The sequence below is a fragment of the Opisthorchis viverrini genome (genome assembly GCF_000715545.1).
Source record: "Opisthorchis viverrini unplaced genomic scaffold opera_v5_105, whole genome shotgun sequence".
NCBI lineage: Eukaryota > Metazoa > Platyhelminthes > Trematoda > Opisthorchiida > Opisthorchiidae > Opisthorchis > Opisthorchis viverrini.
Genome location: NW_008751759.1, coordinates 317280 through 345149, shown reverse-complemented (window position 1 = coordinate 345149; position 27870 = coordinate 317280). Strand labels below are relative to the sequence as shown.

The 27870-nt window shown below is 45.4% G+C and overlaps 4 protein-coding genes across 4 annotated transcripts in view; 2 read left to right on the top strand and 2 right to left on the bottom strand.

Moving 5' to 3' along the window:
• Nucleotides 1-3763: 3763 nt before the first annotated feature.
• Nucleotides 3764-14231, top strand: T265_05455 (hypothetical protein; the record flags this gene model as incomplete). The annotated part of the gene is made up of 2 exons (XM_009170466.1): nucleotides 3764-4053; nucleotides 14180-14231. 2 exons carry the CDS (start codon nucleotides 3764-3766, stop codon nucleotides 14229-14231), a joined length of 342 nt encoding a protein of 113 aa, XP_009168730.1.
• A 323-nt stretch (nucleotides 14232-14554) lies between these two features.
• T265_13778 (hypothetical protein) lies at nucleotides 14555-15253 on the bottom strand (the record flags this gene model as incomplete). Its single annotated transcript, XM_009170499.1, has 2 exons — nucleotides 14555-14679; nucleotides 15181-15253. Coding segments are annotated over 2 exons (198 nt in total), but the record flags the coding sequence as incomplete, so codon positions are not given.
• Nucleotides 15254-17046: 1793 nt separating this feature from the next.
• T265_05454 (hypothetical protein) lies at nucleotides 17047-17313 on the top strand (the record flags this gene model as incomplete). Its single annotated transcript, XM_009170465.1, has 1 exon — nucleotides 17047-17313. The coding sequence occupies one exon, from the start codon at nucleotides 17047-17049 to the stop codon at nucleotides 17311-17313; it is 267 nt and encodes an 88-aa protein (XP_009168729.1).
• A 1711-nt stretch (nucleotides 17314-19024) lies between these two features.
• The window catches only part of T265_13777 (hypothetical protein), a gene marked incomplete at both ends in the record, with an annotated part of 35453 nt that continues 26607 nt past the window's right edge, over nucleotides 19025-27870 (bottom strand). Inside the window, 4 exons of the mRNA XM_009170498.1 lie at nucleotides 19025-19124; nucleotides 20588-20828; nucleotides 21206-21335; nucleotides 22754-22903. Coding sequence (XP_009168762.1) covers nucleotides 19025-19124; nucleotides 20588-20828; nucleotides 21206-21335; nucleotides 22754-22903 — 621 coding nt within the window. The remainder of the gene's footprint in view (nucleotides 19125-20587; nucleotides 20829-21205; nucleotides 21336-22753; nucleotides 22904-27870) is intronic.

Sequence of the window (27870 nt, the reverse complement as noted above, 5' to 3'; positions counted from 1 at the left end):
ACCTTTTCATAAGGAGCAAGGCTCTTGGGAATGAGCAATGCCGTTTTGCACCAATCTTAGCACTTGGGTCCGCTCACAGGCTTCCCGAGCTGTCACTCAAAACTAGGATTTTCTCGACTAAAGGAATGCAGTTTATTTTCAGTATAACAGAGGTCTCAACCATTCATACTTAAACACTATGGGTCTCCTGATTGGTTGATTTATTACGCTACCACATAGGTGTAGGCCCCTTTGAATGACATCCAGTGTCTCCTGATAATGGATCGCTGGTCCAACTTAGAGACTTTGCACACCTACTGGAACAAATTGCAATACGGTGTTGTTGGAACTGACCGAGTTGAATAAAGTGATTCACAAAAGTGAGTCCCTATTTAATGTCCCTTTACAAATATTCGTCTGCCGCGTCATCGATACCCACAAGACTACTCTCCCGTAGTTAGCTGTAAGTGTGGCAAATGACGTGCTGTTGGAGAAACCGTGTCAAAGGAGTGCGAACCGCTCCGACCCAAATCCACTTTTCACGGTTGGACTCGAAGTCCAGCGTTTGTCGGAGGTGCGCTAGGCTGTTTGGCGATAAAAATATTTTACCTTTGCTTCACTCCTTTTTAAAAGTATTCAGCATGAATTACCGACAGGCAACTATTTATGAAATCATCACCACCATCACTTAAGCTAAATGACAGTAGGCGGAATGATGCATACGGTTAGACATTATCTGACTGAGCGATCCCTTTATCCAAACATCGAGACGGCAAGAGGTACACTTGTGTATGAATGGTGGTTTAAAATCCTCCAACTATATCAGGAAGGCTAGATTGCTGAAAGCAACCACAGAATACCCGAAGACTACTGAGACTCTCAGCTCCGCCAGGTGCTGACCAGACGGACAACGCCCCCTCAGTATGCAGCGCTTCACAGCCGTGTATCAAACCCAGGCAGCGTGAGTCACCGCTGATCAAGGTCAAACATCGCCCACGCAATACGCAGCGCGTCGTAGCCTCGTACCAAAGCCAGACCGTGTGCGTCAGCATTGGACCAAGTTAGACAGTGTCTCTCCAATAACTAGCTTGGGATCGTTGTATTCTCGCACTCGCACGCACTCACGCTCTCACACTCGCTTGTTCGGAATATAGCTGTTGGACTGATGAAGTCATCCTTAAAAGAATCGGTCGGTTGATCGCCAGCGTCCAGCTAAAACGATTGACATGGAAACGAGATGTCAATCTATTACGGCCGACTGAGTGCTCCACCTCAAAGGTAGAAGAACATTTACTAGATCCTTTGTTGCTGCTTGAAACTTTTGATCTACCAGGATCAGAACCTATAGCCACTGCCTCGCATGTACCACCCAAGACAGATCCATCGCTGCAACCAAGACGCCGCATCTGTCGCAATAGAAAAAGGGTGGAACCTTTACAACTTGATCAGCGTCGACAATCTTACGTTCAACGGCCAAAAGGGGGAGGTATCAGGAAGGTCAGCTTTCTGAAAGCAACCGCTGAGTGCCCGGAATCTACCGAGCCTCGCAGCTCCGCTAGATGTTGACCAGACAGGCAACGCTTCCTCATTATGTAGCGCTTCACAGCCTTTTATCAAACTCAGACAGCGAGTCACCGCTGATCAACGTCAGACAACATCATCGCAATATGCAGCACGCGTACCAAAGCCATTCTGCGTGCGTCAGCATTGACCCAAGCAGTATCCCTCCCATAACTAGCTTGAGACCGTTCCTTCTAGAACCCAATTTAAAGCACTGTTAGACATTTATTTATGCGACTCCTCGCGCTGGCAAGCATACTGCCCCGCGCTGAGAACATAAAGAGCAGTGCTACACCCTTTTTTCACTTGTGCCTTTCAGGTGAACGACAGCCACTGACCGACAAGAACAAAACCGACCCGGGAAACTTGGGCAAAAGCCTCGATCCTGTGTATCAATCCGTGAATCCGTGAATCTCAGCCTGCTGCTTGAAACCTTTGATCTACCAAGACCAGCACCTATAGCCACTGCCTCGCATGTACCACCCAAGACAGATCCATCGCTGCAACCAAGACGCCGCATCTGTCGCAATAGAAAAAGGGTGGAACCTTTACAACTTGATCAGCGTCGACAATCTTACGTTCAACGGCCAAAAGGGGGAGGTATCAGGAAGGTCAGCTTTCTGAAAGCAACCGCTGAGTGCCCGGAATCTACCGAGCCTCGCAGCTCCGCTAGATGTTGACCAGACAGGCAACGCTTCCTCATTATGTAGCGCTTCACAGTCTTTTATCAAACTCAGACAGCGAGTCACCGCTGATCAACGTCAGACAACATCATCGCAATATGCAGCACGCGTACCAAAGCCAGTCTGCGTGCGTCAGCATTGGACCAAGCAGTATCCCTCCCATAACTAGCTTGAGACCGTTGTATTTTTGCGCTCGTTTGTTCGAAATATAGCTGTTGTGTTCCCAGCTGTGTGCCTTTTTCATCGGCATTGGTCACTGAAGCGGGTAAGCAGCCAAATACACTCTCCGGTTGTTTTGTGATTCAACTTATCACTTTGACCTGCAGCGAGCCTGTTACACTGGATCTTGTCAAGACGTAACTATAAAGGACTGCTCACGGAGGAGTATGTCCGTCAACTCTTCCACAAGATGAACCTGTTCAGGCTGTTTGGGCCAGACGGGGTCCACTCTAAGATCTCACACTAGCGAAGCATTTTCACCAGGTATTTTGTAAGCCGCTCGACAAAAGTAACCTTCCTTGTGATTGAGAGGGAGCGATGATCACGCCAACCTACAAAACCGGTGATCGATTATCGCCCGCCAGCAACTAGCCGGGCAAGCAAGCCATCCAGACTCGTCACGCTAGCAACATCTTGAGATCCACAGTACAATAGGGATTCCTCCCGAACCGTTTTTGCCATAAGAAAATTCTCGCATTTATGGGCAGGTTAACTAGAGCTAAGGAGGAAAGACTCATATCAGATGTAATCATTTTTGAGTTACTAAAGGCATCCGACCGAATCACATACGTTAAATTGTTATACGACATCGAGTCTGATGGAATTCAAGGGGAAATTTTGCCTTGGATTCAGGCTTTCCTATCATACAGAACATTCTAATCGAAAGTAGGTCAGACTTACTTTCCTTTGGCACAGTTCCCCATTGGAGTTCCCCAAGGTTCCGTATTGGGGCGAGTTTGTCTCTGGTCTACGTCAAAGACCTCTCAGTTTCTTTCGGGTTCACGCATATCTTATGAGGAGGGCCTGAAATACTGGAGTGTAAACGCCAGCGCCCTCCAAATGGACGCTGCAGAGCAGTGGTCCATGGACTGGCACCTTCTGAATGGCAAAAAGTACGCATATATGTCATTCGGAGAATACAGCGAATGCTTGTGCATGGTGGGAATGATTCGGAAGCCATCAGGAGGACAGATACAGAAGAGGATTTGGGTATGTGGCTGTTTTCAAACAAGTCCTTCTCAATGCACCATGACATTCGCGGTTGTACGGATAGGTGCACCTTGGAGGACAGATACAGAAGAGGATTTGGGTATGTGGCTGTTTTCAAACAAGTCCTTCTCAATGCACCATGACATTCGCGGTTGTACGGATAATTCGGTGCACCTTCCCCTGTATTACTCTCAACAACATCCAAAACCTCTGTGGGGATTACGGCTTCTTGAATATGCCAACCAAGTGATCTACTCAGGGCGAAAGGAGGACGAACACATCTTTGGGCGTGTCCTCCCCTGTCGGGACGCGTCCAGAAATGAAAAAAGTAAATGTGCAGAGAACAACGCCTCCCCATGGTCAACATCGGTCCCACATGCGGTTGTACGGATAATTCGGTGCACCTTCCCCTGTATTACTCTCAACAACATCCAAAACCTCTGTGGGGATTACGGCTTCTTGAATATGCCAACCAAGTGATCTACTCAGGGCGAAAGGAGGACGAACACATCTTTGGGCGTGTCCTCCCCTGTCGGGACGCGTCCAGAAATGAAAAAAGTAAATGTGCAGAGAACAACGCCTCCCCGTGGTCAACATCGGTCCCACATGTTCTGGATAGCAGGTGCGTTGGCGGAACTTATTAACCATGGCCAAGCGCCATGGAATCAGCGGAGTGGGTGTGGATTTGTTCATGACAGGAACATCGCCATTGGCTGTACAAAACGAACAAGTGATCGTCCATATTTGGCCCTTTAGTTACCCCATATATATTAACGCACCGGGCCTGTATGTTTGTCCTAACAATACAGCCATGTCCCGGGTTCGCTATCTTCTCCTTATCGCTTAGTCTAGCAGGCTCAGTGAAGACGTAGCTAACATGGAATCAGCGGAGTGAGTGTGGATTTGTTCATGACAGGAACATCGCCATTGGCTGTACAAAACGAACAAGTGATCGTCCATATTTGGCCCTTTAGTTACCCCATATATATTAACGCACCGGGCCTGTATGTTTGTCCTAACAATACAGCCATGTCCCGGGTTCGCTATCTTCTCCTTATCGCTTAGTCCAGCGGGCTCAGTGAAGACGTAGCTAATAGACGGTCACTCATGATACACCGTTTGCATTAAGTCCCGTCACCTCCGAGGAGACCTAGTACTTAATTACGCCCTATTTGAACAAGGTTTGGCCGTCGACCCAGCCAACACACGGTGGCGACATGATAAGGTCTTCAAGCTCAGACAGCACATATTTGTCGGGCTTTGTATTATAAGCCCCCGCTCTGGCAAGGTCTTTGCCCCACGCTGGTAAATTAAAGAGCGGTGCTACACCTTAAATCGTTTGTGCCATTCAGGTTGAACGATATGATCAAAGCCGATCAGGAAATTTCGGGCAAAAGCCTCGATCCGTGATCCATATATTTGATGTTTCATTCGCCAACTTGCCCGTTTGTCTGGCAGCCATTTTCCGACGGGGTTTCTGGACGAATTAGCACAATTTTGCAAGTAACTGTAACCCGGGTGTGTTGAATTCCCCCTTTCTCACTCTCCCTCCACTAGACGCATCGTGGATCCTTATATGAAGGCGCCGGATTTTACCCGATACCAACGATACAATCCAATAATGGGATGCAGTTTGTAAACAGTCGTCTCATGAAATTACGCAGCCACTGAGCAAACCGACGTGCACTATCCTCACCGCCTTCCCCAAACCCTCGGATGTTTGTATAATCCATAAGCCCAGGAAGCTGGAAAACACCTCATGTGTTCAGTAGATTCATGCCCAATAACTGTTTTCTTTTGAATGACACAACAACCTTGAATGGTGCAGCCTGTGTTGCCTCCAGCTCAGCTTTTAAGCCGGTGCCTGAATATTTCGCCACCTATTTATTCATATGTTGGGCCAGTAGCTGAAGGATCTGGCCGGTAGATTGAATTAAGACGGCGTTGCAGCAAAATGAAGCAGACCTATGCGCACGCTCAAGCACGATGTTCATGACGAATGGGCCTGATACGCCATCTATAAACCATTTACCAGGTCCATTGTGACCAACTGGAATATGGAAACGTCAGTCTCATGCGCAGCCGATGCACTGCGGTGGAATCGCAGCGTCATACGGGGCGGAACGCGCGGTGAGACTCTGAGAATATCCGTTTTGCATCCAACCGTGCCTAGAAGTCTCCCTTAAAGAGGCCTCTAAGCGGAAGCGACCCGCTCAAACATGAAAACATATTATTGTGGAGATTTCGTCCTATACGTGGAGTTAATCTATCTGAAATGCCTGCCGAGAAGCACTGTACAGCTGTTTCACCGTCGGCCACGAGTGGCCGAACGGTCAAGTGTTCAAACTACTAGCCAGGAGGTCGCGGGTTCGAGACTCTCCGGAGTTTCGTGAGATGCGCACCGCTGATGATTCCCAATGAGGCTGAAACAGCTGTACAGTGCTTCTCGGCTTTTCAGCATTGATTTACTCCACTTAGAGGACGAAATCTCCAAATATCCCCACACTACCAACAATGAGAACAGATTACAGTGATAATGTTCCCACTCCATAAACCCATTCTTAGACTCCCATATGCTTTAGATACCTTGAAAGCTATGAATACCGCCAGCCACCCAAGATTAAAAACCAATTGTCCTGATTTGAAGATTCCACCTTCCTAATTACACGAACGTTCACAATGTTTGTGGTTGGCTGCGTCTGAGGTAAGTAGCTGGTGAGTAGTTTACCTCGATAACTCAACTTCGGACTTCTGCACTATATATGAAAAATTAAGGGTCTGTCCAGTATCTCGATCACGGATGACCCAAACCGACGTCAGTTACCAATATTGCATAAAACCTATCGTCAAGATGCTGATTTCCATGTCACTTATGATTCTCACCCCACATGAAGGGCTATTCTTTAAACTGGACCTGGACACTTGTGTGTGAGATGGGCATCCTCATCCAAAATTTACTTCGGTTCGTTGAGCCACCGAGGCATCGTACACAACGAAAGTGAATCGCACAGTCACTTAAACGGAGAAGCAGCATGGAAGTCACAAATGCACCCCACAAAGATGGAGTAGTTTCCATCCACTCAAACTCATTTTAAGAGGACGCAAATTAATCGCTCCAACTCCAAACCATATGTCTCAATCGACGATAGGTGACTACCGGTTTCGTCCATACCATCCAGGTGTTTTGAGGAGTTATTCATAGCAAATCGAATTTTTCCTCCACGAAGGTGCCAACTATTTATTTATGCCTTGGTGGTTGTTGGGTAGAACCTATAGAATACGCCAGAGTTGTCCTTTAGTGTGAAAAAACAAACAAGTTGCTTGGCCATCATTGTATAGATGCTGCGGATGCCGTGTATCACAATATACGTTATGGTAACTAAACAGCTAGGTCAAATTCATTCCGAAAGCTTATCCGATACTAAAACTAGCCTGCGGCTAACCATACCACGTCAAATTTTTCAAAATTCTGTTCACTGAATCGTTAGTCCTTCCCGAGCAATAGTAAGTTGAACAGTCAAAAAGGTTATTATACCACTGTAGCCCAGAGAAAATTTTGAAAGTGTCAACCTGCTTATAAAATGACACCACTATAGAGTGAAACAACGTCGTATTAGGAAACTACTCACAAGGTTGCTGAAAACTCCTCAGCAACCTTGTGAGTAGTTTCCTTTATGAAAATATACTGCGATATCTCGAATATCGTGCCAACTGAATCATGAGGCGGCCTGTGTGCAGCACATTCAGCTGGAGAACAACATAAACGAGAGATTCAGTTGGGTCTCCCATGAAAACCAAATTGATTTGCAGATCAGTGTATTTCTCGAAAATGTCGTATTAGTTTATAAGTAGCAAATAAACTTGGTTCCTCAAACCAAGTCGCCCCAGGAGCAAATGGTCCGACGATTCTTGAAGGATCGTTAAATTGAAGTTTACCGGCTTAACTGCAATTCCCAACTATTACAAACTCTTTCCTTCCAGTATTGGATATGCATTGTAGATCCACTTCCAGGCATTCTACACTTCATTCAGCTCACTTATTTTGACAGAATTTGTCAGCCTGTTCCGAACTGAACATTACAGAATCGATTATTGGTTTACTCAAGTTCCACCGTTAAACACGAGGTTCCGTGTTTTAGCAAACCTCACACTGACTAAGAAAACTTGGTGACATGATATAGCTTGGGACTTTGGGTGAATAGCGCACTACTTTAATCCACAGAAAGGAATTTTCGGGTCATATTTCTGTCCCTGAAAACACGACACTGACGTTGGGGCCCCCAATGAAGCTCCCTATTGCCCACAGTGAAGCATGAACCAGAAATTTCCCTCACTCACGGTAGGGAAGCTCAGGGGTATTCTTTTCTTCAATTTTGCTGTCAACAATCTCTTTTTTGTCTGTAATTCCGTTGCTTCGAAGCGGTTCGCCATGCTGTCGGTAAACAGCATGGTACAGAGTGTAGTTAGATTGTTCAGATAGCCTAACAACATCCGAAGGCACGATGGCAATCCGATATTGTGTAAAAATCTAAGTGACATCAGAGTTGTTTGCTCAAACCTAGAGCGCATCGTTCATGAAGTTTAACGTTGACGCAAAAACCTTGGAATGGAGGGGTCCAAAAGCAACAAAAAGAGAGAGAAGTGGTACATATTTGTCAGCCGAAACAAGTATTTCAAGAAGTGTCTCAAATTTACGCATAACCTTTTGTAGTGAGCTCTGTAGCGCCAAAATTTGCGAAAAAGAAACGACTAAATTGTGCTAAGGATTAATCCATCTTCAACACATCCATTATCCTTTCTGATCTTGTTTATTCAAACGTACTTGTGTGTCTGAGGGTGTCGTGGAACTCTCAACGCATCCACCCTAGGTGTTCAATCCGGGCAGATTAATTAGCGTTATAATATTAGGCAGATAGTATATATCTAAAAACTCTGATTTCGGCTTTAGCCACCGTTGTGAACCCACTTTTGAAACCTTCGGGTGAGCCTCTGACGGCGAACTCCTTCTGCTGGAAGAACGGTACCCAGTTGTCAGTTTCTATGATTTTCTTCGAATTTACGTCCGGATAATCAGAGGACTGTTTTTTTAGCTGGTATGCATGGGAGTGCGAAATTTCTAGGAACACAAATATTTCCTTCATATTTTCATTATTTTCTGTCAAGTGGGTGGGAGACCACTGCTCAGGTCTTTCATGATCCTTTTCCCAGATTATATCCACAGGATTAATCTGCCACGAGCACTCGTACGAACAATTTTCCCTCAGTAGAACTCCCTCCTCTAGGCTGGTAAAAAATTTGTGGCCACCAATCAACTTTACAAGTACTCCCTCCTCTAGGCTGGTAAAAAATTTGCGGCCACCAATCAACTTCAACGCACTAATGTGAAATTGTTCCACAGGAACGTAATTTACCAGCACGAATGTAGTTGAGGACTCGTGTGTAGTGCATGGCGCTGATTACTGCTGCAAAGGAGGACGGTGTGTTTGAATCATAAGGTTGAGTCGTAAACGTCACCCACAGATTTAAATGGTGGATTTTCAGAAGAGCAAAACGTTTTAGAAATTTCCATGCCGCTTTTCACCTTTTACCAAGCAGAACAGTAAAAAAAGTGGCGTTTATTTTCGTTATTAATCATTAATTTAATATTCTACAAGCTAACCACTGTTTAGTGAACCTTATAAGTGATTTTGCTTGCTCGCATTGTATATATAGGGATAGAAATATGTATAAAGCCGTGTTACCCATTTGATGGGGGATTTTTATGTTGAAACTCACCGCTTTTCACTAGTCCACCATTTTTCCCGGGTACCAATCGGGTTTATTAGAAACAACAGCTTAAATCTAAGTGACATCCACCCCCAACCAATAGAGGGCTCGTGGGACTTAGTGAAGTCCAGTTCACCCAGCATTCATTGCTGCCAGAAGCCTGTCGCAGACTCTGAAGTTGTCGATTTTATTTGTGTGGCCAAACAATGGGACTACTATAGCTCATTCACTTGAAATTGTTGATGTTTTTGTTGGTTGGGCAGCTACCATAAATTCCAAAATAAATATTACTTTTCTGATGTTCAGCATACTCTAAAAGTGATTTAACGCGGGGGGCAAGAGAGCATGTCCCTCAATCTTCATGTAAAGAGAATCACTCAAAGCATCATTAGCGGATTTCACGTTATTTTTGACATAGTTCGACTGCTGGTAAACTTCGTGCACATCCTGAATTATTCCAAAACGAGATTGACATCTAGGACGTTAACTTACTGTCGGTAACTCTCATGTTCAACTCTTTCGGCCATCACGCAACCGGCATCTGCTTAGGATGTAGCTCACGGAGAGGTGGGTGGAGCTACCCTTTCAGAATAAAATGCGAGTTGAACCTGTAAAGGAAGTCGACTGTCGAATGGCCAAAACATGAGGTTCTGGATTACGCCGTATCCATATTAGCATGCGGTTACTTATGTGTGATTACAATGAGTAGTGAACAGCAAGGTGGCGGTTGAAAAGGCTACTCAACACATGTCTCTCAGTTCACACCTCCAAGATCAATGAGCCACAAACTCCTATAATAAACCACCAGTCAACACGGGCAAGACTTTTGTCGGAGGACTGCTAAGAGATTGGCTGAAGGTTGAGAACCTGACGAGTAACTCTAAGCTGTAATGGATCACAGACGACTCTAGCTTATACACTTGGTCTGTTGGAGCAAATAAAATCAGTTTAGACTAGAGAGATAAGCAAAAAAGGACTCGAATATGGATGAACTAGTTGTAACCCGCTTTTACAACATTGTAGTTTGACCTAACGCCACCCTCCCGCGGGAAACAACTTCTGGCCATCGAGATAACTACCATACTCACCAGGTTCTCAGTACACAGAATGCTGTGGTCCATAGCGGGTTGGATCGCAGTGGGTCTGGCCAACATAGAGTTTGGAAATTATGAAGTACGTACGTACCACAACACGTAAGCAGCGTGCGACCATAACCAATTGAGAGCGTCTTGTGCAGTCATTTTCCTGATTTCATACAAAAATGTTGGTCAGGTCTTCGGATAAGGGAGCGCTGATGGCTTATTTTACATACGGGTGACATTCATTTCAAAGGTACTTGATGGAAAATTTATTCGGTCTTATCTGACTCCAGTAACAGTTTGGCTGTTAGATAACCCATGACAGAACGACATCCTTTTTTTGTCGATGGATAAAATATTGTCACAAGCACGACGCGTGGTCAAATTTTTTCTTTGTGAATCTCAAAAAGTGCATCTGGGTAAACGTTGAAGAAAAGCTGAACAAGTGCATCTATCAAGTAATAAGTTCGCATTCGGTGTGCGGGTGTAATATCAAGAAACGTACTGCGCCAGATTGCGTTTTAACCAGTGAAAGGAAAATTCACAGCCAGAAAATTTTCTCATGAGAAGCTGGTTGTCTCCAGTTGGACATTTCTATTGGACAAGCAAAGCAACCTTCAACTACTTAGAAACTGAACAACACGAAATCTACTACTCCACGTTTGGCGGCAGTCCTATCACTAGGAGCACTGCCAAAATCGATATCACTATCATCAACAACGCCAAAACGCACTGAAGACAGGAGATTTGTCACAAACGGTCCCTTATGGCCACACAGATACAAAAAGTCCACATCAAAATACTCTTAAGTAGGACGAGGACTTGGTCTAATCCTGTCGGGGTACTCTGGCTTTAGAACCTTCGGATAGTCAGTCCGAAGGGAGATCAACAGAGTGGGCTGTGCCACTAGTTGGCAGATTTATCTTGCGACACCTACCAAGCACCAAATGGGTGCAAGATAGACAGATGGAAGATATACCATAATTTTATTAACCTCCGTTAAATGCTTCTACTGAATAACCTGGAATTCATAGTATGTTCCAACAAACAATGGTCGGCATACACATATGTACCCATGGCAACATCAGCGAGGTCTGTGTAGACAACACGCCCGTCGCCAGTTAAGGTCGGCAGAACGTTTTGCAGTCCAGTTGAAAAAAATGTCAGATACACTCTCAGCAAGCGCTACGATTATATCTAACACATGCAGAGTTAATACACGCTAATAGCGCATTTTGCCGTCACTTACGGGTATGCACGCACTCACACTCCTTAGGGATCGCATGTGGAAACCCATTGACAGCACAGGGTTCCTGTGTGCACGCCTATATTACTGTTTACGTGGAAATTATGCACCCCAATCCATTTCAGTTTGGTGATTCGGCGGTGGCGTGCACCTTCGGGTGGGGCAAATATCATTCGGGCCTGGGTATGCAAATAGATTGAACATTCGGGTGGGTGAGAAGTACGGCCAGTAGGGAGGGCACCATGTTAAGTTGTAGGCCTCGTTACCAAAATTGAATGTACGTGGAACAATCGAATAGCCAGCCGCACACGCAAAGGTCGCATTATCTCGCTTGACGTATGATCAGGGCGTACACATGTTTCAGTGGTGGTACGTACAATGAACGAGGACAAAACGGTTAGTTGCTTAAGGTGAGACGTCCGAGGAACCCACGAGAATTTTCAGCGGACGGGGATTGTGGATGACGGAAGTCTCAGCGCCGATATTCAGGTGATGGTCCCACCAATCAGCGCAATAGCCAAGGGTATGATGAGTTCTCTGCAAGGTCTACTTGGGGGGGGGGGACATTTCAGCATCGGAGCACGTCAACAATGGATGGTTCAACGCTAAACAAGGCAAACAGACCGTCAAGTTGCCAAGACTCTCCTTAATATCCACTGAAATACGACAGGCCTGTCTTCGAAAAATATGGCAGCATTTTGAGATTTGAAAACAGGGAAACGATGCAAGAGATTATAGTATCCTGGGGACATCTGAAGCTTCCAAAATAGTTGTTGATGTCCATATCGGTACGACTGAATCCCATCCAGGACGGGTGAAGCCGTCATTCTACATGCTGAAGTTGGCCTTTATCATGAATCGTTTACATCCCCGGAGGAACGTGTCCATTTGATCGAATGGTCACTGGGGGCGACCAGGAATACGCCTCGATATTCCTGAAGATGTCGGGGACCCATTCGCGCGGAGAGGTAAAGTGATACAGCATTATTGCGACGCAAGTAAGAAACCGAAAGTCTTTGCCGAAACCTTAAGAACTGACTGGTGACACGTCGGTTAAAGCTACTCAAACCACATAAGACTCAGTCCGCACAAACGCGGATAGAGACAGTAGCACAAAATTACTGACTGAGGTTCACCAGATGGAATGCCAGAATTTTCAAGGCATATAAAAATTATTAATCTTGCGGAAGTTCCCTGACCGGCTATGCTGAACAAATTCCAGCGCCGTCAAGATCAACTCTCTAAAATAATTGCCACATTGGAGCCGGGGAAAAATCTAGAAGGGCTAGTAATCAGCCACGATGAAAAATGAACACGCCTAGATCGTCTGCAAAAAGGAAGTGGGAGAGGGTAAAATCCTCTAAGAACTCCCGTGAAAAACGCTGCGGGTTCCCTAAGCAGACATTGTTGAGGTGCCGAATGAACTGGAATCTGTCAGCGGGATGGTGGATCATCGGTCCAAAACGGCGTTCAGGATGCTGCCACACAGAATTCAGCGGTAGTTGAGATCCGGTTGAATGCGACCTATCTTATAATACACATTTTTAGGGTAGGACCCACTGTATCCACAAATGAACAACCATTTGAACCATTCGTGCGTATGAATGCAAGCATGCACGAAAAAAGAAGAAAGTTGGTGGGTGCAAGGAATTACTTCCATTGGGAAATAATACGCCCTAATGACGGAAGAGAACTGACAAGATATGATGACCGGTAGGGCTGGATGCAAACCGCTTTTAGTCTGAAGCCATCCTCTGGTAGCAGGAGGGTATATCCGCGGATAGGCTTCCACACAACGAGGGGCCACAAAAGTGGAAAGGGCGCATTGTCCAATGACCGCAGATAACATTCCGTGAAGGACTCTTTCTCCGCTTGGCTGATGAGTGGAGCTCTGTATTTTCATCAGTCCAAGCGTAAGCCTGGAAAATGGAGCACGGAAAATCTGTACACTTGCAATCAGACTGCGGATTGGGTTTCGTTCGCTACGCATTTTGGGTGCTCCGTGGTCTCGAAACGACTCAAATTCTGTTCAATCTCATGCGGTCGCACTCGATGGCTTTAACAAAGATGCTTGTCCATTCCTCAGTGATGGAACAGAGCTCCAGGTCTGTTGTATATCCTCGGATTTGACGTTGTTAATCTGACCTCTTCCAGGTCGGGTAAATACAGCTCTGGTTTCGACTTACCGTAGAACCGAAGTGCTAGAAGGGAATGGACTTGATTGGGACGCCTAAGAAAGAGGCGTTCGGTCAATTCGACTGTGCAGGTGGCAGCAGATGGATGAGTTCGGCTGCCCCAATATCCTGAGTTGGTACGATATTTGGAAACTTCACTAGATATGCATGTAGAAGAGTGGATGCACGGGTTCATTAATACAAGACCATTTGACAAACACGTGAAATGAACCAGAGTAAATGGTCTGTGATCCTACACTCTCACAACACATCTCACCGTAGCAACAACTCGGTACACGATTGAAAAAGCCGCGGCTCTCTCGAAAACGTGCTACGTGCAAAGGTTTTCTCTCCTCCTTTGGATGCACAGTCCTGCTCTCAGGATGCATAATTCCTGAAACGAAGATAAATTTGAGATCAAATTATTTCGCCATTCTCTTGGATACATCAATTCTGTAAATTTTCACATTGGATCGTTTTCAGTCTTCGAAACGGTCGAAATCCTTCTTTAGATGGTAATAACGAAATCGACTGAGATGAGAGCAGAGGAAGTGCACAGAGGGCATTGGAAATTTCCAGCTGTACATTTGCCGTTCATATCATCTTGAAAGCGACAGGTTCATCCCTTGTTACCTGGCGTTATATACCGTCGTATGTTGAGCGTACGATGGGTAGACACCGCAGAAATAGCATCCTTCTTTTCAATATTAGGCAGCAGTGCTTAATATCGGTCTCTTGCAACTCGAGTGGTGGTTAGGCAGCCATCAGTGAAAGTGATTGAATAACTGGAAAAAAATGAACTCAGATAGAAAAAAAACTCCAAGTACCGAAACAATTGAATATATTCTAGCATAAAACCTATCTCGGCTCGGAAATCCTGAATCCTGGTTGGTTGTTGTGGAAAACGGGGAGCATGAATAAAGAGTGACCTGTTCCGTGGACAATGAGGACGGGAGGATCATGAGGGGTACAAGCGGGACAACCTGCTTCGGAATTCGGGCTATTAGAAACGTATACAGGGTTACTCAGTATACAGTAGGAAAATAGAACGAATCTGGTAAACAGTGAGAACATAGAAGTATGAGAAAGGTAGCCAAAGTGCGAATTCTGAGCACAAACCTAGGCAACCAAGGAACATAGAAGTATGAGAAAGGTAGCCAAAATGCGAATTCTGAGCACAAATCTAGGCAACCAAATAGCCGCGGCAGTTTTTGCTGCGACACAGACATTTCATTCGCGGTCCCTAGAAAAAAAACACAAAAAGATAAGAAGTGAGGTGATGATCAAAATGTGAAAGGCGAGTAGTTACCGTGGCAGACAATAGAATAGCGCAATGAAGCAAGGAAACATGAAAGATCGGAACGATAACAGGGGAGATGCGCATGATAGAGACATACAGAACCTACACAAACAGGAGGACATTCCATTTTCAAAGATCCACAAAAACAACAAACGAGAAATGAAAAAAACAACACGATACTCACCTTGGATGACAGTGACCTGGTGTCGGCCGACGCCTAGAGATAGAGAAAGAACAGGTTGACGAAATTCTGAGCGCTAAAGGCAACCTGATAACCAGAAGGATGTACACAGCACAAGAACGCGCAAGATAGAGAACAGGGGTGGTGAGAAACGGAGTTTGTGACATATTCAGAGACTAAAAAAGCCCATCTTACTCTATGTGCCCCACAGCTAAAGGCATTTCAAATTGTGGTCTTATGGCGAATAAGTAGCATTATTGGAAACTGGTGTGCTGTGCTTGTAAGCTACCGTTAGGAAGAGAGCCGCAACAGGCCGAATAGATCAGAAAATGTGGCCGTTGGACAGAGATGCATCCAAGATAAAAACTGTCCGCACCGACAGAGTTAACATGTTGTTCACCAGTATTTCACGAAAGATCGACGTGGACAATAAACCAACGCGAACCATCAGAAATACTTGGGTCAAAGACGTTTAATCGAATGCGCTCGCACATTTGCAATTTGGGGAAAGTCAGCGGGGTCATTATTGAATGGGAAACTCCAAACAAGGAATGAATCCACTCAATCCAAAAGTTTATATCTGCTAACTATTCTGGACAAAAGGCAATCAGTCCAGGGATGTTTCTAAAAGGGATCAGAGTTATGCGAGTGTTCCAGAAGCAACTCCTTACAGAAAAGTCATGTTCGGCCGCTTTTCGACGTTCATTATTCTGATCGTACCACTTATAAGGATGGTCCCCATCGGTGGCCGAAGCGTCTGCTGGTATAACCCGATATACCAATGTCGTATTAATTCGTCACGGTCCAACCAGAAACCACGCGATCTTCAATACGGAACTCCGCTATTATCAGAGGATAAACTTCCACCCCAATAGCAGAGCAGAAGGCGTCTAACTAGTGAGCAGTCTATCTCGTATGCAATCACTAATAGCTTGTCACTACCTCTGAATATTCGGTACGTTCATATAAAGCGCGAACATAGGATTTCGTTGGGGCAATCACGACGTACACCTACTTTCGTCTATTGATTCCCAGCTAGATAAGAGACTGTTTCGATTGCTGAACCATGGGACGTGGTGGTCTACTGGATACGAATGTGTCGATAGAAAATAACATCAGTTATCAAACTACTTACTTAAACAAGTAGCACAATTTTGACGATTCACATAAATGAAGATCGCGACCTGATTGGTCGAGATATCGATCCGGATACAAACCGATCGAACGCACTGTACAAAACAGCCGCGATATTTTACCCTTTATTGGCTAGAGTATATATAATCTTTCATTAGCAGAGGAAAAACATTGCAACTCAAAGCCGACTACGATGCACACAAATGCGATTTGCTAACCCATAGTGATGACTACCACAAGTGGAGAACTTACGTAAGCAGCCCTTGTGGTATGCATTTATGTATTTGTATTAAACAATCAAAGTTATAACCCGGGTTCATTTTCCCGACAGTGGACCTGACAAGGAATTTGTCGTCCTTAGCTTGAATTCTACTATAACGATACCACCAGTACCTTCGCCTGCGCTGCGAAGCGCCGGTAAGTTGTGAGAGACAGCGTGAAACTACCGAAGCAGTGAAGCCGGAGACCACGAAAATGCTTCGGTAACTTGAAGAGGATATCATGAATCATGGATTAGTAAAGCCAAATTCCTACCTACCATGTGCACGAACATCGGGAGAACAATTGACGCCACGTGATGTCACGTGTGGAACATACCTAATGTACACTCAAAACACTAGTGGACGACCGCTGTTGAAACAGGACGCACTTGTACGTGACAAGCTTTGTCAACACACACAGAGTACATCCAAGTGAAAACTAAACGCGGCACAACAAAGTTCAGTGTCGAAACCAATGCTTTCAGTAGCGGAAACAGATAAACAGATTGAAAACTTTATCGCAGATCAAAACATGCGAGATCAAACGTTCAGGGCTGAAACGATTGGGCAACGGAAGACCGAAAAATTGTTTGGCGGTAATAAATGCACGGAAGAGGCACTCCGACGGTGTTTCTACATCAAGGCGCTAATCGGTTGCGTCTCTATGGAGGAGTTGGCAGAGCTCAATAGGAGCAGCCCTCCTGGTATTGCTCCCAGTTCGCCATCATCTGACTCGCTGTGATAGCGGGTCGGAATGACACATCCCGACCATCTTGTTCGCACGCAGCTCAATGAGGCAAAATCAATTTGACAGTCAGAAGAATATAATCGATGAAACGATTGTCAACAATGCGGACGTGGGGAAGACAAGGCAAAGCAAAAGTACCTACACCACGATACGATCAAACTCACACGGATCAAGCCACACAGATAACAATAACCCATTTTGCCCTCATAAAAACCTCAGGTAATAATCGTTTGGGCCTTAAAAACAAGCGAAAAGAGAGAACTGACTCAAAGGATGGAAACACCTGACAACCTTCGCCTCCCAAATCAACAAGTAAACGCAGTGGCAGTCGGTATTGGTTTCGACGTGTACAATACACTGGTAAGTCTCTCAAGGTTACCTTCTATGTGCCAAGAGACCCCGACTTAAGGGAGCCAAGTGGAACGACTCGAGAAACGGGATGTCTCATCCCCCAATCATTTCGTGACGCATTCTTCTCACTATATTCTATCGTAAGATTAGGTGAAATGTAACACCGAAAAAAAACCGCCGAATGTACTGCACAGAGCTTGTGACAATGCTTCTACCCAATTGATTTCAACATGAGGAAGTAGCCGTTCTGAGGCTCAAAGATTAGGCTTGTTTTCTAAGCTTCTTATCAACATGACACCACAAATAATTAAGTGGGCGTGATTAAAAGTGAGGTTCTTAGCAGACAAATGCTAGTTACCCACGCTAAATTAGATGTTCTACTAGAATCATAGGTTGGAAAAATACTGATGAGTTACTCGACATAAAAATAAAACCTAATTCGAAGGATCTATGGATGAAAGATAACCGGGATAGTAACATTAGTGAGCATTTTCACCACTTCGGGTCAGCTCACTTCGTTGTTAATTAGGTCAAGACAAATCCCATTCGCAGAGCGGAAAACAATAGTCTCGAGTCATCGGTGTTGTTATCGTCAAACTGTTCGGTCAACTGAAGGAACGCATGTGCGACAGATTGGGGCTGAAGCATCATGCCAAGAGGGTTGCATGGCTTTGATTTATTGAACATATTGAGCATTTTATGTGCCCATGCTGTGTACGACTCGTGCCGACGGAATTCCTGAGTGGCCTGCAAATTGCGTCCAAACCTGGTCTACGACCGCCTAAATCGAAATGGGTGATTAAAAAGCACGACAGCTGATTTCCTGGGCCACTCGTGAAGGATAGTTTAGACAGACGACGTATCTCCTATTGGACTACTGCAAGATATTGTCCGCTGGTTACGGAAGAAAAAAGCCGGAACAATCACGTAACACACGCTCGCCCGTGAAGGATAGTTTAGACAAACGACGTGTCTCCTATTGGACTACCACAAGATATTGTCCAGTAGGTTACGGAAAAAGCCGGAACGATCACGTAACACACGCTCGTTGGGCCGAACTTTCCAAAGAGTCAACAGTGAGACTTAACAGACTGAGGATAGGTGTTTAGATCAGATAAGGTGTGGTACGCCACATTATCCCAAATCTTGGCAGCTGAACAAGCGGAAACATACTAATTTAGTATGTTTCACCACGGACACTACTAACAGCCTCCACCACCCCTTGAGCGGGAGAAGCACTCTCTCCTCAGGAGCGTTTGAGCGTATGAATCCTTGAAAGGAGCCTTAGTGATGGTGTCCAGAAAACGCCAACTGACCGTTCAGTCTTATTGACATACTTGCCAGAACAATTTCTCTATAAAAAAAATCGTTCATCTGTAACACCCTTCCGGCGCCTAGCTGCCATGCTACCTGAAGGAAGCACGAAGGCTGGGATACTGCCAGGTCGCCCAAGCCTAGGAAGAGGCCGGCTCCGAACCACGGACATTACGGTCAGTAAATTCGCCCTCTAACCGCTTGAGCCATCTCGCACAAGTTCTTCAAGTACGACGTAGAATGACAGGATAGAACGTGAGAGTATCTTCCTTGATAATTTATCAACGGTCAGTATACTATGGTTCTGCCTGCGATTTTTTCAAACAACCACTGCAAAAAAGGTAATCGGAAAACAAAGCAATGAGATTTCAGAATGAAATGTGCACTGTTCATGGTCCTCAAAAAGAATGGAACAGCTGTACAAAACTCCTGGGCTTTCCAGTGTTGATTGGGTCCGTATATACGCCGTATATCGCCGTCTCTTCACACCAGCACTAGTCTGCTAGTAGCTCAGAGGAGGAACAATTTTACAAGGCGAGTGAAACATCCATCTCGGAAGACGTCACCCGAGGAGCCAGTCAAGAGATGTGTCCACGTGATGGAGATCCCGCGATGGAAGGATGAGTGATCAGCCGCTCGTGGCCGAACGATAACGTGTTCAAACTACCATTCGCGGGTTCGAGAGCCCCTGGAGTTTTCTGAGTTATACACTGCTAATGAATCCCAATAAGGACGAAAACTGAACAGAATTTCCCGGCTTTTTAGCATACATTGGCTTCACCTACAGGACGAAAATAGAAATTTCAGAACCTACTTCACGAAAGTCAGAGTACATTGTACCGAGGATAATGAGCTTTGTCGACCGGCTTACTGCGTGTTAGGCTTGTATGGACCGAAAAACACGAGTTGGTTGGGAAAAAAGTGGTCCACATTGTCGTAGTGACCAGTGTGCACAGGAAACTCCCTGGTTTCAATGAAGATAACAGCATACGGCTAGGCAAACAGAGCTATCGTAAGATCATCTTCTGGTAAAATCTCCGTCACACAGTACAGCTGATCTACGCGCAGCGCAAGAATAAAAGGTTATCTTTGGACACCTGCGAACAAATCGCCCCCTAGGAAGCGATATCCATCAACGTAAAATGATAATTCTCGTGCTGTGTTGTTTTAAACTCTGTGATCAAGATGCAGACTGCTTGATGATGAATAACTGAACGGATCAATAAGGACAAACGACTGCCGCGGCAGACGGTCGAACCCAGGCTTCCAGCTGGGATTACCACGTCTCCGCTTTCATACTACCGAGCGATCTGATTGCTTCCGACGGGTAATGAATCCACCGGAACAAGAGTCATACACATAAAACGAAGGACTTGCACTGATAGGAAGGATAAAATTGACTGTAGGTAACCGAAATTTGTTGTATAACTGAAAGTACAGTGTAAGGTCTTGGATAACATATAAGCAGTACACGAGGAAAATGGCAAAAAACCGTGGCGGACCCAAAAAACTGTACATGGAAATGTAGGAATGCGTGTTCGAGATAAAAAAAAAGAAGAGGAAAAGCGTTCCGTGATGAGAAAAACACGAAATATACACGGACAATTGTGCCGAGAGAACAAGCGAATAAAAGAATGTAAGCGGAGCACCGATAAATGACACGGAATGGAAAGCATAACCCATAAAAATACTAACCTCGCTCGCGGTGTCTGCAGTAAGCTCAACAGAGATCGTGGAGGGTGGTGAACTTTTCTTCTCTGTTCCGTTGGCAAGACTATCCGTGCTTTCGAGCGGCTCTGTAGAACCCGGCTCAGCGTTCAGACCTTCCTCACTTTGTATCGCTCCTATTGAAGAAATTTTACATGGTTAGAGGCAAAAAAAACACATCAAGAAGGAGAATGGTACCCGTAGGATTGCTTCCAAGTGCTTTGAAAGTTGAGTATAGTGAAACCGAAATTCATGATGACAGAATGCATCCTTTTGTGGCTTACATCTTGAGTGGAACTGACAAAAAAAGTTGGATGGGACAATGTTCCGCGTGCCTTTCAAAAAACAAATCGAGACAATGAAGCCTTGGAAGTAGAACAGAAACCTTGAACAAACAGCAGGCTGTGGTTAAAACCGAAAAGCACTTATTTATACACAGCAGGATTCCATCAAGCGAACACCTAACATACAGAAGCAGCCGGGGATGTGGCCATATGAAATGACAAAAGCTTACCTGTCATGTTGTAGTCGAACGTCAGTTCCTCATCTTTCTTGATAAAACGGGCTGCGAACAACGCGATCCGAGGTAGCTTCGTATTCAGGCACTCGACAAATACACATCGTACTGTCAAGTTCGGATCACACTGGAAAGGGACGAAGGCAAAAGACCCTAGCCATATCAGAAAACAGGGCGGAACGTTGTCCAAAAAACATTTAGAGCGAAATACTACTCAGGTTTCTGGAAAAAACACCCTTTCGGTGCCTAGCTGCCGTGCCATACGAAGGAAGCACGAGGGCTGGTGGTAATGCCAGATGGCCCAAGCTTAGACAGGAGAATTCGAGAGGCAGATGTAGAATTCGAACCCGGGACCTTCTGGTCGGTAAATTCGCACTCTAACCACCTGAGCCATCTCGCCCCGGTCAGGTTTCTCTGCAGCCTGCAATAGCAATCTGTTACACGTAAGGCAAACATTTCTGTCCAACATGTGTTCTCAGAGTCTGGAGAGTGCGGGGAATGTTACTGTTAGAAAAAAGAGTCCAACACTGTATTATGCCATCTGGGTTTATGAACAAGAGACACGCAAACAGCGACATTCGGTAGCACAAGCGAGTACGAACATGATGGTGAACGATTCATAGCATCTTCGCATCTTGATTACCACTCACAGTAACAGTTGTGCTGGGGTCCAGTGATTAGCGAAATCGAAAAAAAACGCTAAAACGGTAAGGTTGTCCTCGTGCGAGAGCATCCTAGGCCACTTTAGAGTGCTTGAGGTGTGTAAGACAATCCTGCGTTCATCAACCTGAACAACCAAAGAAAAGGAGGACCAAGTCATGAACCACCGCCACGGATTTCGTCGGAGAGACACATCTGCTCGAGCATTTCATCAAGCTATAAGCTTTCACAATAGATCGCAAAAAAGTACAAAAGGTTAAGATAGCTCGGTGGTGAAGACGCTAGTTTATGAACTGAAGGGTTATTGGTTCGAACACAACATCTGCATCTCGACTGCTCCTGTCTGGGCTTGAGCGACCAGGTAGTAGCTCAACACCTGTGCTTCGTTGGGGCCGCATGACAGCTAGACACCGAAAAGGTGTTGCGAGTATTACTAACTAATTGTTCACAAGATCAATAAACAGCAAGTTACATACTGGTATCTAGAGGATATTGGCAGAAAAAACTAAATGGCCATTCAACTGAAGCAGAGTGAGAAATGGGATACAATATAAGGTGGATGATCAATAGGAGACTGATTTTTTGGGAAGTAACGACAAAAAGAACAGTTCGTAACAGAATAAACACTGACTAGCCGAAAGCTAATCATTACCAATGGTCAGCGATGTGGAAAATTGCAGCATCCTGAATTGCGATGGCAGTGTCTAATCGCCGTGCCACCCGAAGGAATTAAGAGGTCTGAGCTACCGCCACGCTAATCAAGCCTAGACAAGAGAAGCCGGCACGCTTGTGTTCGGTTTGAACAAGAGACCTTCCGGTTAATAAGTTTGCGCCGTAACCGCTGGGCTATTTCTAGCCTGCTTCCATCAGTTATAGAGCACCTACCGAATGATTGAAGAAGTGAGAAATGTTCCCCATTTGCGAGGCATCCACCGTATAATGGGCGTCACCCTCAAAGTCCAAATCAAATAGATAGGTCATCGTTTGTTTGTCGTAGATTACGCCGCGTTGCTCAGCCTCTTCAAAGGTTAAAATCTAAAAAAGTGCAGTAAAGTTAAATTGGTGACCAATCACATTTTTCAAATCGACAATAGTTCATCTCTCGATAGCCATACAGAGTGGGTGGAAAAATCAACCGATAGGCAAAAACAGAAATATGGAAATCGGTAAAATAAAAATCCAGTGCGAAACGAAAAACTGATAGGGACGAGGCTATTTAGTAGCAAATAAAGTGACTCTGAAACAAGCTTGGACAAACCAATTAAACAATTGGTCAAACAAACTATCAACAAATTGCGTTTAAAAAGCTGAGTTTGGCTGCGGGTGTTCAGAAAAATACTGTTGATCAAACTGAAAAAAATCGTTCAGCTGTAGCACCAGTTCGGTGCCTAGTTGCTATGCTACCCAAAGGAAGCATGAGGGATACTGCCAGGTTGCCCAAGCCTAGAAAAGGGAAGTCGAGAGGCAGAGGTCGAATTCGAAACACAGACCTTTCGATCAGGAGGTTCGCGCTTTAACCAGTAGAGCCATCAAACTCTGGAAACCAACAGTAAGCTGGTCAATAAAATCAAATCGCACCCTACCTACTTGCGTTCTTCCAGTAGTGCAATTGGGGCATGGAAAGCATATAGCTCACAGGTAAAACGGTATGGATCAAGGATATGTTATATCGGCGTTGACGAGAATATCGGGTAAACGATAAATATTCATAAGCTTGGCCGCTGGCCAACGTCCGCCGAATTCGCGCTGTCTGAGTGTTTTCGGGGGTGGGAACTCAAGAGACTTGTGGCGGGCCGGATCCTTTTCATGACTGTGTGCCTTTTTTGTTTCAAACTGACTGTCCTAAGACGAACATTCAAGAAGCAGGCTATCAGGCTAAACACTGATGCTGCTGTCTGTGATAACGATCACAGTCCTCTTAAGAACTGACTTAATAAGAAGGTACAGTCATAAACACAACTATACTTAAACGGTTTCTCCTCATTTCAGGGCTTCAAGAAGTCACGGAGGTAGTGCACTGAAGATGAGCGTGGGAGTTACCCGATTCTGTGACTTACCCAAAGCTTCAAAGAAATCAACATCACTACGTCCAGATGTATTACTATGGTGAGGCCCCATGTAAAACATTCAAAAAAGTGGTGAAAACATCTCAAAAGAGCGCAACATTCGGAAGGTACTTGAGGGAGAACCGTGGAATTCAAAGAAGACGAAGTAACATTTTTTCGATGCATCTACACTGTTCACATCTGTCAGTTAAAACGCTGGAAGGACGGGAGTCGCTGAACAGCCGGGGCACCAAAAATCAGTTAAAACGCTGGAAGGACGGGAGTCGCCGGGGCACCAAAAATGCACAAAGTGAAACCAAGACGTGTGCCAAAAATCGGATCTACGCCTGATTACGCGGTTTTCGGTTCAAGGAGACTGCTGTAAATGATTAAGATCAGTAGCAAGAAGCATCGACTCCCTGGATGCGATCGGACCTCGTACGCTTTATATACGAGTGACAATCTTGCTATTCCGTAGGAACGCATCGAACTACCTCAAGACATCCATCTCGTAACGAAAAAAAAACAACCCACCGGTGTTTCTAGATGGTGATAACAAATAACCAACTATAAGCTACACTATACGCGGACTCGACTAAGTTAGACAACCCTTACGGAGGAATGCCTGGTTGGACTCTAAATAGTATTGAAAAACGGCGAGACACCTCAATTATAGAATCAAAACTTCTAAAAATAAATAGTTGCCAATCTGCCAATTAAATAGAAGGAGCACATAAAACAGAAAACACAGAACACAGGAAACAAAAACAAACCATGAGACGAACCAAAACAAAGGAAAACAGATGTTGAAACATAATACTCCAACGAGCCAATCAAGCGCAAGCAAATGACAGCACGCTGTAAGAAATTAAAAGGGACCAATCAAGTTACACAAAGCCAGCCCATAACTAACCAATCATGAAAAAGATGCCGTACACGTTCTGAGGACTATATAAACGCCTGTAGGAGAGGAATCAACTATCCAGTTGTGTGCTGTTAATTCGGCTGGTACGAAAGGATTGTTCACAAGCTGTCAAGCTCAGTGGGCAAAAGAACATTCAGCTGGTGACAACGGTTCGAAGATTTCATAGGTCTAGTGAAGCGACAAATCAGGGGATTGTGAACAATTCCGCCACATGTTCGGACCAGAGGATTAATTCCCTTTTTCTAAGAAGCATTAACAAAGATTTACTATGCGAAGCTTGAAGTTGACGGCCCCCACAGACAATCTGGCCTTTGAAAAAGACAGGGGCTTCTCGATAAAGCGAATAACACTCGAATGATATCCAAAAGCAAAAAAAGCGTCAAATCCGACGACGTGTTATTTTTCACAAGTTTCTCTGTAGCTGTACTCAGCATTTAGCTCTGCAATTACAGATAATCACGCCACATGTCTTCAGATTAGCCCTGTTAACCGGGCAACTGCAACCCTGCATGAGAAATCAGGGATGATGAAAACGACGTTGCACGAGGCAAGCTGTTGCGCACTCTCCTGGCACTAAGCCAAACGACTGGGTGGAATGAGTTGAAACGCCGTCGTTATTTATCTACCGACGACAGGAGAACTGGGATTAGGGTGCGTATGAAAAACCAGAATCGGCATCAATACCGTACAATCTCTCATTAAACTAAAAGACGGAGAAAACAGGTGCCCGGTCTCAGTTACCATCTGTCGTAAAGAGCTGCTCAGTAATGGTGATATATCCGGAGCTGGTGCATTATTGGCAATGACCGAAATGTGCTTAGAACCGCAAGTATGACGGGCTGCCTCCACACAGACAGCTTATAAACACGAAAGTTGGATGCTCAAGATCTACACAGTAAGCTACGCAGCCTTCGTCAGAGGAAGATGGCTGAGCACCGAGTGCTCTACGGCACAGTAGTCCATTCGACATGCGGAGAAGGAAGCGTGAATAGAAAAAACTCCCCCCACTTCAGGGATTAGGGCTGAACTTCTATTCATGCGAATCACTGGACGTACATCGGCACTCTTTGGTTCGTCAAAAGATTGCCTCAAATTATTTTGACAGTTTTCGTCTCCGCAACCAACTGAGGTATCCTGGGGAGTCTTGTTGATACCTCATATCAAGTTTGTCAGTCACCAGCGATTTGACGAACAGTCTCCTGTTTCTCCAAGTTGGGGCTGGAAAACGTGTGGTGAATTCTTTAAGACGAGTGCTGTACTGACATTTTCCTCCCAACTCCACCAGTTTGCGGCTAACCTTTTGAGACAAAGACTTTGACTGAGGATTCTATCGCGACCGTCTGGGTTTTGGTGATCCGGCAGTAACCTTGTCCATGTACAATCACGACACCTCCAGCTTAAGTTACTCTCATGCAATACCGACCGCCAGGAGGCGTCATCAGCCACTGCATACAGTAGAGGGAGTAAGCGGCAACAGGGTACTGCTAAGCCCCCTTTTTACTATCAAAAAGTTTTCCCTTAACTCCCCAATTCCATTCTCCATGTAGGCTCAGCAGCTATGACCGTCGGTCCCATTCCATATTATCGTTCTTGGTCGCAACGTATCCCGGTCGACCGGAGCCAATGTACTCGAACATTTCAAAGCCAAATTTCAAGCCCCAACAGCTGGCTTGTTTGAGTGCACTTAATAGTCACACTTCAAAGCAAGTAGGACAAGCTGCTTATGCTTGCACACCGAAGTCGTTTGACATTGATGTGTGAAGTAAAGAAGGAACAGTAATTCCAGATGCAAGCAGCCCCCCCCCCCCCCAGTTTCCACTCGCTGCGTGTCTCCCGTAAGGCAGGCGTAGGTGGGTTCGAATCGTCCTTATTCACCGGCCGGAAGAATCCTTGCTTGACTGGTTGCCGAAGTGGTCCGTTGCAAGATCCGGAAATTGATTGTTGTTCAATAATCATTTTTGCTTACGCCCCAACCAACACCATTGAAGGAAACCTTGAGCGCCATTTTGCGGGGGCTATGAGCTCAGATGTGGTTGTGATTGCCAGAGATGTGAATACACAAACCTAGTAGATCTGAGGCTCAACTGGTTATCTAACTTGAATTGTGCTTGATGCGTAACGACAGGAGTGAACGACTGCTTCAGCGTTGTGGTTGACCGAGACATCTAAACACACGCACTCCAACAGCGTGCCAGCCACGAGCCCAATTCCATGAAATTGCCACCAGTCACAAACGGTGCGGACCAATGACTACCACCGCTAATGTACGAACACTTATGTGTATCTCGGCTATGCACTCGTACGTAGTCGCTCCTACTTTTAGAGCTAACGGGGTCGCGCTAGGGGGCGGATAAATCACGTGGCGAACGATAAATTAGTAGATCCCTGAATTAGACGAATTTATCATAAGCGTTTTTTGAACTCTCCCCCAAATGCTCTAGCGTCGGATGTCAGTTCGTACTGCAACGAGAGCGCCACATTTTTGCACAATACCAACGGATACCCTGTGACAGAGTGCCAAGAGGCCCGCTCGAATATGTAGCAAAAATGTGGCAATTTTTCAATCTCGGAGAAATGTACCCGCCAGTATAGAACGTAATTCAGCTCCACGAATAACCAGACGCCAAATTAAACTTGATATGCACATTGACCGCGAAACATGGTGAAGACGGAAGGATAGGGAAATGGGATAGCCGAAGAATTCGTGAGGACCTGAGTTTCATCTTGGTTGATCCGTGTGACCAGTATCCGCAAAACGCCCTAGAGCGAAACCACCAAGGATCAAAGTGGCTTAATCATTTCTAGGAAAGGACGCCACGTCCACTCGGCCAGGCACCTTGGATAGCTATTTGAGTAGCCACACTAGAACCCCTGGGTGCTGCACCGGGAAACTCCCGCGGCCTCGGGAAGTTTTATCAAACATCAGGGAGTTCCCATCTTCATTTCTCAACGGCATGGGTGAAGCCCTTAGTCAGTGGCCGTCTGATCTATATGCCTCGATCTGTCCCAGACAACTGAGGGGATTGGTTCCT